Source organism: Magnolia sinica, chromosome 17 (assembly GCF_029962835.1).
Source record: "Magnolia sinica isolate HGM2019 chromosome 17, MsV1, whole genome shotgun sequence".
Taxonomy (NCBI): Eukaryota; Viridiplantae; Streptophyta; class Magnoliopsida; order Magnoliales; family Magnoliaceae; genus Magnolia; species Magnolia sinica.
In genome coordinates this window covers 43,242,876-43,256,329 of record NC_080589.1, presented here as the reverse complement: position 1 = coordinate 43,256,329, position 13,454 = coordinate 43,242,876, and the positions used below count along the sequence as shown (strand labels likewise).

Below are 13,454 nucleotides of genomic sequence, written 5' to 3'. Positions count from 1 at the left end.
CTCGTTTGAGTAGTGTGTGCATTTTCACTTTCGATGTGGTAGGAGTTAAACGACTTCACCGTATACATTCCCATACATGTATTATCTTCAACAACGACGGATGGCCACCATCTCCCTCATTATATCATGTAGGTCGGTGTTAAAGGACATGTTTTTTGTGGTGTGGTCTGCCGAAAAATTTAATATGGATCATTTTTTGCTCAGATGCCGTAAGATTTGTTGGTTTAGCAAATGGATGAACTGGATATCAAATCCATATATGGAGTTAAGCCCACCTCCAAGAGCACCCACTCACATTGTTGCTTCCAAGGTTGCAACTAACTAGTGCTCTCTTTTCTCTATCGGGACCACCATATGCTTTTGCGATTGAATTCCATTCTCAATTTTCATTTGTCCAAATGTTGTCACTGTATTGTGGGTGATGGATTACCACCTCCCTCCCTTCCAAACAGCTTCCACTGCAAGCCCTCACCACTACCTATTTCCATGCAATACCCCCTGGCACTGCATTAATTGCCTCAATACAATACCTTACAGTGCAAACTGCAAACCATCCATCCAAATACGCCCTTAACAAAGAAGGATGTGAAGTTCGTGTGGAATGAGTGCGAGAAGGCATTCTTCGAGCTGAAGACAAGGCTAACGATTGCACAAGTCCTAACCATATCGTCTAGCGATGAAGGTTTTGTAGTCTATAGCGATGACCTCCCACAAGGGTTTGAGTTGTGTTCTCATGCAGCAGGACAAGATGATAGCTTACGCATCAAGGCAACTTAAAGTGCATAAGCAGAATTATCCAACTCACGATCTCAAGTAGGCAGCCATTGTCTTTGCGCTCAAGGTCTAGAGACACTAGTTATATGGAGAAAAGTTTGAGCTCTTCTCATACCACGAGTTTGAAGCACCTGTCCTCACAAAAGGAGCTGAACATGCAGCAAAGGTGGATGGAGTTCTTGAGAGATTATGAGTTCATGTTGCAATATCATCCGGGAAAGACCAATGTAGTAGTTGATGCGTTGAGTCGTAAGACGCAAGGATTGATTGCCCAGTTGAAGCTCCATGAGTGGAAAAAGCTCCAGAAGAATGCTTCTTAGTTATTGTTTGTTTACAAAACAATAATTCAATAATTTGGGATTGTAACTGGATGATTTTAATTGATGATTGATGATATGCCTTTTCCATTGATATTTGGCTATGAATATTTGTTGTGGTGAATGTTTATGTGAATGTTTATAATTCATGCTCAAGTCACACCCACGACTCAGTGATTGGGCCGAGTGCAGTCAAGCACCGAAAGCGGGGTGTGACACAAAGTATATGGAGTGCAATTTTAGTAACAACAGGAGTGGAAACGAGAAATTAATTAAGATTGTTGACCAAGAAATTTCCCAAAATTACAGCCTTCAATATCTTGTGCCAATAATTCATAACAGTGGAGACATCAAATGGAATGTGCCTATGGAGTTTTACGTGATTGTCATGTACCACGCAAGCTATGAGGAAAATTTTATAAGGAATCAATAAGACAAGACATGCTTTATAGGACAGAATGTTGGGCAGTTAAGGAACAACATGTTCATAAGATGAGTCTAGCAGAAATGAGGATATTGAGATGGAAGAGTAGCAGGAAAACGAAAGAATTAGAAATGAAAGCATTCAAGGGAGGGAAATTAGACGTACATGGTTTGGTCATGTAAAACGGAGAACAAGAACTATGCCAGTTAGGAGTGAGTTTGTATTTCTAAAAGGGCAAGGGTAAGGACCAAAAGGACGAGGGTGGAGGTAGTAAGAAAAGACTTGATGACTCATTGTCTAACTGAAGTTATGGGCCTTGATAGAGTAGAATGATAGAACAAGATTCATGCAGGCAACCTAAGGCTTAGATGATGATGATGATGATCGACACTCAATTCCTAGAAGTACTTGTTCCCAATTACTGATTGAAATGAGTGTCCATCCAAATGATTAAGTAGCTTATGAGGGTATATAATATTTGTAACTGTTCCTGAGGCCCTGAGTAGCACCATTAACAACTAGCACAAAGCAACTACATCAAGACAATGAGAATCTAGCTTTATTTCTGGAAAGAGAGGTCATGAATTGGGATTGGAAGAAAACTCTGCAAGTTAGAATCTGGTTTCAAAGTAAAAATGAGAGTACAGAACAAAAGTTTGAAAAAATGGGGATGTTTATCTCGAGGACATCATGATCCATTCTTTTATGCAACGATGCAGGTTTCTCAGAAATGATTGGCTAAAATAATAGCTTCAAATTTCCTATGGATAAAACAGAACCATCCTTAGAAACTTATAGAATATGGCATCACTTATCACATGATTGGACTAAAATAAACTCTTTTGTACATGCAACTGAATGTATTAGAGGATCAAAGTTCAAATCAACACACCTTGACTGGTATGATTCATTCAAGCTAGTTATTAGATATTCACTCATCGAAATTAGGATAGGACCCAATACGGGGCCTGCTACATAAATAGCATCACCAAGCGCCTTCTCCGGATCAGGAAACTTATACATCCTTGGTGTCAATCTCTGAATCCAACCCCCTTTAATATAAGATGCAACCTGCATAGTTAATAACATTTTGACATATGTATTCAGTCTTGAGAAGACAATATAACACCAAAAAAATTGCTAGGCCAACATGTGCCACTCAAGATGCTTTTACATTAAGACATGTGCAAAACTTGCAGGTTTGTGGAACATCCAATTGGTGGATCGGGTGGAACCTACCACATAGATGATCTGGCCCAAAAATCAGGTGTCCATTCAACAGGTAGGCCACACGTCAACCTTCAGGATGGAATGCTTGCGATTTCTTTTCAACAGTCCATTGATTTCACTCATGTGTGGCCCGACAGATGAGTTGATCAGCCTATTATTGGCCAAGGTCATCTACACCTTGGGTCCAATCTGATGTATGGCTTGGATGTTCTAAACACACCAGGTGGCATTTATGGCATGTATGCGGGCTAATGAAAGAAGTGTGTGGCCCTAGCAAAACTCTATAACATTAAGCTGTCAAAGAAGAAAAGAAAGGTGTCTTCAAAACAAAAGGAACCTTTTCTGAGATGGGAAAAGATAGATTGAATGGAATTGGTCCACCACCACCGCCCCCTCGTAGCAAAGGATTAAAGTGGGATGTTGTAAGGGTCACTGATTGCTGATCAGAATGTGGCTTAAGCTTGAGAAAAAGAAGTCCAAAAAACAGGAAGACAGCAGGGATAAGAAGCTGGAAAACAACTGTCCTTCGGTCTCGACGAGCAGAGATAGCCCTCTTTTTTAGTAGAGCACTGGAATGTTGCAAAAATGTAGACCTTGTAATGATTCCACAACCACAGCATTGAACGTTTAAGAAGGTTATGAAACTGAAAAATGTAGTAAAAATTATACTACAAACTCTTGCCACAGTAGAAAATATCATTCCTGAAAGCTTCTTATAATTCCAAAAAAGTAGTTTGAAATCGGGGGCCTTCTTTTGAGGATAATGATGGGCGGCTTCAGAAACCACAGCATCAGGTCCAGAATGAGCTTTATTATGGTCAATGTTTTCAATCTCAGTGAAATCACATCCTGCAACTCTCAGAAACACCTCCTCCAATGTTGTGACAGAGATACCATAACTCTCAATGCCAAAAGAGCATTCATCCTCATTACTGCTGCTTCCCCCATACGTGCCAGGTCTTTTGATGCAGCTCTCAATTTCCCGGAACATGCCCTCGAACGCAGATGATGATGCTAGAGGAAGTCTAAAAGAAACCTCTGTACCAACCTGAAAAGGCAGAAGAAAGGGCCAGCTGATTTTCAGATTAGATAAGAAAACAAATATTAACAATATTCATATATAGATGAATATATCCACGAGGATGAGTAATATATGAGAAAAGGAAAGAAATATACAGCAAGACTCACAAATAATCTATAAACATGTATGGCCGAGCAAACAAAACATCCAGGTATCTGGACAAAGTATGATACATAATTTCAGGATCAAAAGATCCAACAAATAAATCAGTTACCCTCTATGAATCAAATAAGAAGCCCATTTTCAGAAAACCCTTTGCAACAGCAGTAAACTTAATGGACAGAGTAAGGGTGGCAGCAAAAAGAATGGATTTCAATACTCGGTTTTACTTGATAAGGATATAAAACATTGATAATATTAGGAACGAAGAGTACATCACTTAAGCGTGTCGCAGATGGAACATGTCGATGAACAATGTCGGCAGCTACAGAGGCACTAGATGCAGCCTGATGAGAGAGCAAAGGAATGAGAGGCTGGAAATCAGGAAGATGAAGCCCACAAATCCTAAATGAAATAGAGCATACCTTGACCAAAGTTAGGGTATAACCAACACCGTACCGATGCTTCAAGAAAAGAGAACTGCAATAACATGAAATACTTATAAGCGAGAAGTGAATATTCCACAATGTACAAATCACTCACCAAGCAAAAATATCACATCTTTTACTACAAAAAACATTTGTGGTTAGCAATAAGCAAAAAATAAACAACAAACAATAAACCAGCAAAGCAGGACCGGTTTTCAAGCATCGAGACTGTTTAGCAACAATCAGCAGAAAGCTACCATATAATCAAATAGTCCCATTACATGAATCATGAATACCAAATTATAGACTTCTAGCACAAAACTGTAATAGATAGAATAGGAAAAGGAATGTTGGGGAAACATAAGCAGAATGGATATTGGAAAATGTTAAGGCCCCATTTGATATTAGAATTCATAGTTCCTGGAAACAATGACTTCCTGGAAATATATTGGTTGAAATCCTGGAAGTTCCAGTTCCGGAAATCATAGTTTTTCTGTTTGGTTGACCTAGTACTTCTTTTAGAGTGGCAAGGAAAAAGTTTTTGAAAGCCAAAAAAGGAAATACTGAAAGAGAAAAGGGAAGAGGGAAGAGGGGTGATGAGGAATCAATCTGCTTCACCCCCAAGGAAAAAAAAAATATATTGGTTGCCCATATGCCCAAAATATATTCTTATGTATACCCTTAAATTGTAGATTCACCAATGCCCAAAGGATCACCTTCCCTTTAGCCATCTGAAAGACTGCTTCAACACTCCAATTTGTTGTTGAAGATTCTATTGTTCTGCTCTCTAGAGGGACCACCAACTGGATAGCAAAGAACCATAAGATTTTCTTTCTTTTAGATTGAAACCCCATCAGTGAAACAGCCCCAATTGCATCACGCATAACCATTGCATTTCCCAAAGGCTTAAAAAGCACCTCAGCAGATCCGAGGCGTTCTCGCAATAAATAAATAGGTGTTTCACTGATTCCACATCCCTGAGGGAGAGAACGAATTTTGTAATAATCATGTTCCTTCCCCGAAGATGATTGATTGTCAGCGTTTTGTCATTAGCGACTAACCAAAAATGCAATCACTCTCCGTGGGCCAAGGAAGTGCCATAAATAACCCGAGCAAGCATTACGAGTATTCACCCCACAAAACGTATGGGCTCGTTTGGCATCTCTACTCTAATCCAATAAGAGCTACTCGAATACGCACTTTTTTATTTAGCTCTTGTTTTAATAAGCTCGTTTGGTAAATCACATTTTCAAAACCATAAAAAGCTTTTATTTGAAATAAGCACGTTTGGTAAAACGTTCAAGAGCGAGATTTTTTTAGGGGTAATTGATGTCATTTTTAAAGATTTCAACAACTCCATTATAAGAGTAATCTAGACGATTGTTTTGGTGGATCTCATCATAGATTGACCATTCCCCAAATGGCAAGAGAATGGATGGCTACAACCTTCATGTATTAAGACATTTGGGCTGTCCATTATGTTGGACATTGGATGTAGATCCTCCATCATATGAAGCCCACCTTTGATGTGGATCGTCCATCGTATGAGCCAAACCTTTAAAGTGGGTTGTCCATCATGCAAGGCTTGTCTTGGATGTGGGCCCTTCATCATTAGGGGTTGACCTTTGACATGGACCATCCATTATGTGGGGCCCATCATCAATTCTAATCATCCTTTATGTGGGGTCCCTCAATGTCCATTATTCATGACGTGGAATCCACATTTGATGTGTCCATCATGTGGGCCCTGCCTTCAAAGTGGGTTGTCCATCATGTGGGCCCCGCCTTCAAATTGGGTTGTCCATCATGTGGGGCCTACTTTTAATATCCACCATCCATTGTAGGGTGCACCTTCTATGTGGATCATCCATCATGTTAAGCCACTTCAGAAATTGGTCGTTCATCAAGCAAAACCATGGATATGGACCGTCCATTAGGTGGGGCCCACTTGATGTGGACTATCCATCACGAGGGGCCACACTTTGATGCAGGCGTTCATCATGAGGGCCCCATTTGATGTCAACCGTCCATCACGTGGACCCTCCTTTGATGTTCATCATCCATCATGTGAGTCACACCCTTGATGTGAACCACCCATCAAGTAGGGCCCACTTAATGTGGATGGTCCATCATGCTGGGCCACACTTTGATGTGGGTCATCCATCATGTGGGGCTTGTCAAATAACCATTCACTCCAAAAGCTTGAGCTGTCAGAGTGTGGTGTATCAATGTATATCAAGGGACTTTATCACTTCAACACCCCCCCGCACGTGCGAGGTGGGAACTCCGCACGGGAACTATTGACGAAGTGGAGGGACACTGATTTTCCTGACCCCCCATGGGAGAATAATATATTAGCGAGGCATATTTGCTGCTCTCGAGATTCGAACATAGGACCTTCCGCTTTGATACCATGTCAAATAACCATTCACTCCTAAAAGCTTAAGCTGTCAGAGTGTGGTGTATCAATGTATATCAAGGGACTTTATCACTTCAACAGGGCCCACCTTTGATGTGAACCGTACATTATGTGGGCCCACTTGATGTGGACCATTCATCGTGTGGGCAGCTCCTACAATATGGGCCATTCATCATATGGGTCGTTCAACATGCAAGCCCACCTTTGATGTTCACCATCCATCATGTGGGGCTCACTTGATGTGGATAGTCCATCATGCGGGGCGGAGCCACATTTTGATGCGGGCCATCCATCATGTGGTCCCACCTTCGATGTCCACCATCCATTGTTGTAAGACCCGTATCCTAGTCCGTACTGTTCCGTCGACTCCCGCGATCCTTCCCGTCGAATTCCAGCAACCTGCGACGTATAATCGACGTTTGCGCGCGACCGTAAGTCGAATCCCGTAGATTTGAGTCGGCTTAATCCGAGACTTGTACCATTGCGACCGCACCGTCGTCGCGGTTCTAACGCCGCGTCTTGCATACCGATCCGATACCCTAGCAGGGAGATGTGGGCCAGCGTTTATTTCAAAGAAAACGCCGCGCATTTGCAATCCCAAGAGAATCTCTACAACATGTCCCATCAATCAATCACTTCAAGTACACATCACCTTTCACCCCATACCCAAGCAACCACCAAGTCAACTCTTTCTCACCCTCTCTTAAACAACCATACATGTCAAGTACACATCACACATCACTCACCCTTTCACCCATCACACCCATCCCTCACTTCTCTTACAACCCTCTCTCTCTCTCATTTCTCAACACAACTCCCAAGCTAGCAAAAAAAAACCCACGTCAATGCATTCCAAGAGAGAAAAATGACTTTGTGTGGCCCACCTTTCCCATCCCATAAACTTTCATCCTAGCCATCCATCTCTCATCACCCTCCATCAAAGTGGAGCACAAGGAGACCGGCTTTCCAACAGACTGAAAAGATCGAACGGTGGGTGCTTCTATAGGCTAGATTGTCATGTTCTTATGATGGGCCAAGTGAGGCCTACCGATCGATGGTATGGATCTCTCTTTGGACCCTAAGATGTGGCCGATGGCCCACCTTGATTATCGATATCATTCCATGATGGGGTCATTCTCCATGGACCCCATCATGATGTTTACTTTCTAGCTTGAATAGAGGTCATCTAGACCGTCCATTTTAGTGGAGAAGGAATCTTCACCGTCAAATTTTGATTTAATGGGCCCACATGTATTGGGACCCACTTGATGTATGATTGGATGCTTGAAACGGAGGACCCATAGTGTCGGGGTCCCTCCATCATCACGTGTCTCTCTTTCTCTCTCTCTCCCTCTCTATTTTTCATTTATTTTTGTGTGTGATGATATGGTTGTGTGGCCCACTTGGATGGACCCCACTTTGATGTATGTATTACCACACCATCCAACCCTTTCTTGTGGTGGCCCACGTCCCTAGGTGGGGCCCACCTTAAATGAACGTGTAGGGCCAAAGGACTTAAAAAGGAAACAAATATATATACATGTATATATATATATATATATATTAGCCTTAGTTTAAGGCTATTTGGGTGGGCTACTTGTATAGGCCCTACCTTGATGTATAAGTCCAATCCACACCGCCCATCCCTTTCCTCAGCCCGTTTTTGGCGTTAAGCCGAAAAATGAAGTCCATCCGATCTTCTAGCGGGCCATAGTACATAAAACAATGGTTTCTACCGTTGAAAAACCATCCTGCCATTTCTATACACCGAAAAATATCAGATATTAGGCTTGTTTGGCTTGTCTCGACCTATGGGGACCAGTGGGCGGGGTGGATTTGCCTGATGCCGGCCCCACATGTGAAAAACCTCAGAAAAACCGGTTTTAAAAAAAATAACATGCAGCAGGCGCTGCTGCTGTAGGCGCAGGCAGCGCCTGCGTCATTACAGGCGGGCGGATGGCATTGACCCACGACCCCTACCGTGCGCCCCACCATGATGTATGTTTAGTATCCAAACCGTCCATTGGGTGGGCCCCTCCTTGAAGTGGGCCTGTTAGACACCTCACATACCTTGTATATCTTGTTACCTTGTATATCTTGTTTATATAGGTAGGGGATTCTGCGTTTACTACTTTCCTTGTATAGATGGTTGTAATCTCTATATATTCAACCCCATTTGGTTGTCTCAAATACACAGAAAATCTTCTGCATCTCTCAGTTTTCAGGGCCCCCTCCGAAGATCAGGCCGATCTGACGCTCAAGTGGTCCACATCACAGGAAACAGTGGAGATTTAACCGTTTGCCATTGAAACCCATTTTTGGGTTCACAGAAGTTTCAAATCAATATGAAATGTGTTTTTACTCTTCATTCAGGTCTGCATGACCTTATGAACGGATTGGATGGCTTATAAACATTATGGTGGGCCCCACATGGGACCCACAGTGATGTATGTGTTTCATTCACACCGTCCACTAACCGTGGATGGTGGAACCCCCCTGATTTGTGTTCTATCCACACTGTCCACACTGGACGGTGGGACCCACCCCACGTGTGGGACTACAAGGTGTGTGTGTGTGTGTGTGTGTGTGTGTGTGTGTTGTATATTGGATATATTATATATATTATATATAGATTATATATAATATATACATGATGGTGGGCCTTCATGTGGACCCCCACCATGATGCATGTGTGGTATCCAATCTGTCCAACCATTTTGGCAAGCTTGTCTTAACAGGCTTGAGACTAAAAATAAGTCAGATCTAAAGTTCAAGTGGACCCCACCATTTAAGGTAGTGGACAATGACGTCCACCGTTCAAAATTCCTAAGGGCCATAGTAGTTCCCTATTAAGCTGATATTTGTTTCCACTTAATTTGTCACTATGTTAACCTACGAACAGGTTGGATGGAATGCATATGTTATGATGGGCCTTAGGAACTTTAAATGGTGGAAATCATTACCACCACTCTTATTTTGTGGCCCATTTGATGGGCATATGGGATCCGTTGGTGAGGCCCATCTGATATACATAAGGCCCATGTGATTAAGCCCATCTTGATGTATTTGTGGCCCGTTGTTGAGGCCCACTTTCATATATTTGAGGCCCATGTTACGAGGCCCATTGTGATGTACTCAAAGGCCCACGGGATATGGCCCATTGCAATGTACATAAGGCCCATTGATGCGGCCCACTTGATTTATATAAGGCCCATATGAGGCGGCCCATTTGATGTATCTAAGGCCCATGGGTCGAGGCCCAATGGGATGTACTTAAGGTCCATTGCAATATGTGATTCCCCCATGATTTGTGTAATGATATTTATGGCGGGCCATGCTTTGGGAGCAATGTTGGTTTGACGTCCACATTGTAAGAATAATGTTGGTTAAATGTCCGCATTATAACTCTCCCTGGGGCCCATTATTAGGCCCGTACTTGTTGTGTGTAGGCCATCTAGGCCCATCTTTATTGTAAGGACAGTTCATCACTTTATAACATGCTTAGTATAACTCTATGATTCATGCCCATATGCATCATATGTATGCTTGATATGAGGAATGTTTGATCATAGCATAAGCCGTTGGGCTGAGACATTTACGGGACTCCTTATGATACGGAGTGCCCCACATGATCGCGTGGTACGCGTGAGATTGCTGCATGATTGTACGGTGTGACTCATGCATCTTGCATATGTGTGACTTGATCATTGTACGCCCTAGCGACATCAGGGCCATGGCTCCACAGGCACATCGTGGATGGCCGTATCGGATACCAAAAATACTTGGTTCTAGCACTGTGGGCACTTAGGATGTCCTTGGGTGAAAGTCCCAAAACCTTTTTGGTACCAGGAGATGCTCCAACGTCTAGACCGAGTGAATACACAAGCGCCCGAGTGCCGAATACCATTAGGCCACGTCTCCCACTATATCGTGGTCGGTTGGAAGGGGGTGTGGCCTTATCCGCCCGAGTGAGGGGGCTATAAGCTAGGCTGAGTTTGACCAGCTCGCAAATGAGTCCACTATCGACGAGCTGGGTAGGTATTGGCAGACTACTGGTCAGGCGGATAGTGAGGTCTATTCCACTTGCTTGGCTGTGCAGCTAGGAAGGAGGCAGTCAGTATGAAGTGTATTAGACCCCGGTGATATCCAGAGAGGAACTGTACTGATATGTGTACTTGATGAGTACTGGCTTGCTTGGATTGCATCTCGCATATGACATTCGGCTACGTAGGCCTCGCATCGCATCGGTATGGCCGATAACATTCATGTCTCGCATCGCATGGTCTTGTTATGACCGATAGCATTCATGCCTTGCATCACATAGCTTTAGTACAGCTGATAGCATTCATGGACTTACCGCATATTTCCGCATTACTCTGATATTGTATACATGGCGCTTACCTTGCGCACACACTTACACCACCCTCTAAGCTTTCGTAAGCTTATGCACGACCGTTGAGTGCAAGTGGCATTGGATCGCAGCAGCGCTGAGGCAGGAGCGCAAATCAGTTCATTTTGGAGTTTTTGATCACCTTGTATTTCCCTTTCTGCATTTGTACTTAAAGTTTTGATATAGTGGATATGTGGTGATGTTGTGTTGTGACTTGGTTATGCTTGTGGTTATGGTCCATTACAAAAAAAAAATTTCATACTAAAAATCCTCGTAGGATCCCAGGATCGGAATCTGGCATGTGAGTGCCGGAATCCGAGAATGGGGCACTACGGAGGCTGTTAGCGCCGAATTCAGCGATCGGGAATTTTGTGAGCCCGTTTTCCAAGTTTGGGGTGTGACAATTGTGGGTCCCACCTTTGATACGGGTCATCCATCATGTGGGGCCACACTTTGACGTGCAGTATCCATCATGTAGGGCCCACCTTTGATGTGATCGTGGATGTGGGGGCCCACCTTGACATGGACCATTCATCATGTGGAGCCCCACCTTCAACATGGATTGTTCATCATGTGGGCCCACCTTAGATTATAAAGAGAAGAGAAGAGCGTAAGATAGAAATTATTTAAAAAGTTTTTTAAGAACAAACATTCCAAAAATTAACCAAAAATGTCTACCCGTTTAAGCCAAATAAGCTCTTTAAAATAAATAAAAAAAGTGACCTCCCCATCACTTATTATTAAAGAGCTTTTTTGTTAGTTTCTTAAAAAATAAGCTCTAAAGTTAGAGCTTTACCAAACAATCTATTTCCAAAATCAGAACTAATTCTTTTTCAATAAATAAGCTCTTCTTAATAGAGATGCCAAACGGCCCCCAAGTAACAGATGGAAAGATTTCATTATGAAGAGTTCTAATTTTTCCTCCCTTCCATCCCTAGGAAAGATTACTACAGATTGTACTCTTATCTTGGAGCTTACCAAAGCCTCCAATATCTTTATCTGTAAAATTTCGGTAAAACGTCGTTTGACCAGATAGCCATATCACACAACCTGCTGAAACACAGATATAAACATCTCCCCTTTGGGAGGACTGAGGAGAGACAGTAGAGCCTATAAAACTCCATATGAATTGGATAGTCAGCAAGCCATGTATCTTTCCAAAAACTTATTCAAGAATCAATAGCCATCTCCCACATCAAACTGGATTTATTTGATAATATCATGGGACCTCCCATCGCCACCTTCAAAACACCCGAGGCCCAATAGAGGGAAGACCACGAGGTGATCCTACCTCCATCCTAGACTACGAATTTTATTTCAACAGGTGATTATCTTATGTGCTAACCCACCAGAGCCATTTCCCAACAATTCACAGTTCATCACCTTAGATCATCTATTCCCATTCCCCTGATTTCAGGGATTACAAACTCATGTCCAGTGTTCAAAGTATCGGTATCGCTACAAGTTTCATTGGCCAGGTATACAGAAACAATATTGATATCATCGATATTATCACCGATAACCAGAAATGTAGGGAAACATGGGAAAAACGGTGGAATTTTTCAATGAAACTTTAGGAGATGCTAAAATACACATATTTGCATATTTAGGAATAAAAATTGCAAAAAGAATGCATACATAATAAGTTTCCATTTAATGGGGCCCTAAAAACGTGTCGTCGCAAGAAACCAATCCAACCATCCCATCCAACTATCCATCGATATTTCAGAATATTGACAACACGATTTTTCACCAAAGAAATCATCAAGAACTAGAAAGCAAATGAAAGATTGTATTCTAGATATCGCCCATGTTGCAATAATGATAATGCCGCAATATGATCGATATTATTGTCAACAATTTACACGATGCATATAACCATACGGCCATCAAAAATTTTGAAATGGAAATTTTTTAAATAAACATATTTTTGGCGATATTATCGAAATATCGTCGATATATAGGCAATAAAAGCGACGCTTGGATTTTACACAATCGAAAATATCGGCGATATCGATACATTGATGATACTTAGCGAGACATCACTGATGCCTAGAATTTCTGAGAGTAACAGTGTTATCGGTGTTATCATTATCACCAAGCTAGAGATACAGATAATATCGGGGATATTTCGATAATATTTGGGATACTCTAAACAATGCTTCCATCCATGCCATCAAGTGGAATTCTTTATTTTCTACCACTCATTTCTATAAAAAGAATAAATATATATAGGAGTTTTCCATATGCTAAATGACAATAGCTAAGCACAGAAATAAAGATGTGAAGTAT

At 42.0% G+C, this 13,454-nt stretch overlaps 1 protein-coding gene across 2 annotated transcripts in view; it reads right to left on the bottom strand.

Annotated features, from left to right (window-relative positions):
• Positions 1 to 13,454, bottom strand: part of LOC131231407 (ABC transporter A family member 1) — a 184,530-nt gene that overhangs the window by 94,853 nt on the left and 76,223 nt on the right. For both annotated transcript variants that reach the window (XM_058227578.1, XM_058227579.1), the window contains 4 exons: positions 4,351 to 4,405; positions 4,201 to 4,272; positions 3,083 to 3,793; positions 2,408 to 2,586 (listed from right to left, as the gene is read on the bottom strand). In XM_058227578.1, coding sequence (XP_058083561.1) covers positions 2,408 to 2,586; positions 3,083 to 3,793; positions 4,201 to 4,272; positions 4,351 to 4,405 — 1,017 coding nt within the window. The remainder of the gene's footprint in view (positions 1 to 2,407; positions 2,587 to 3,082; positions 3,794 to 4,200; positions 4,273 to 4,350; positions 4,406 to 13,454) is intronic.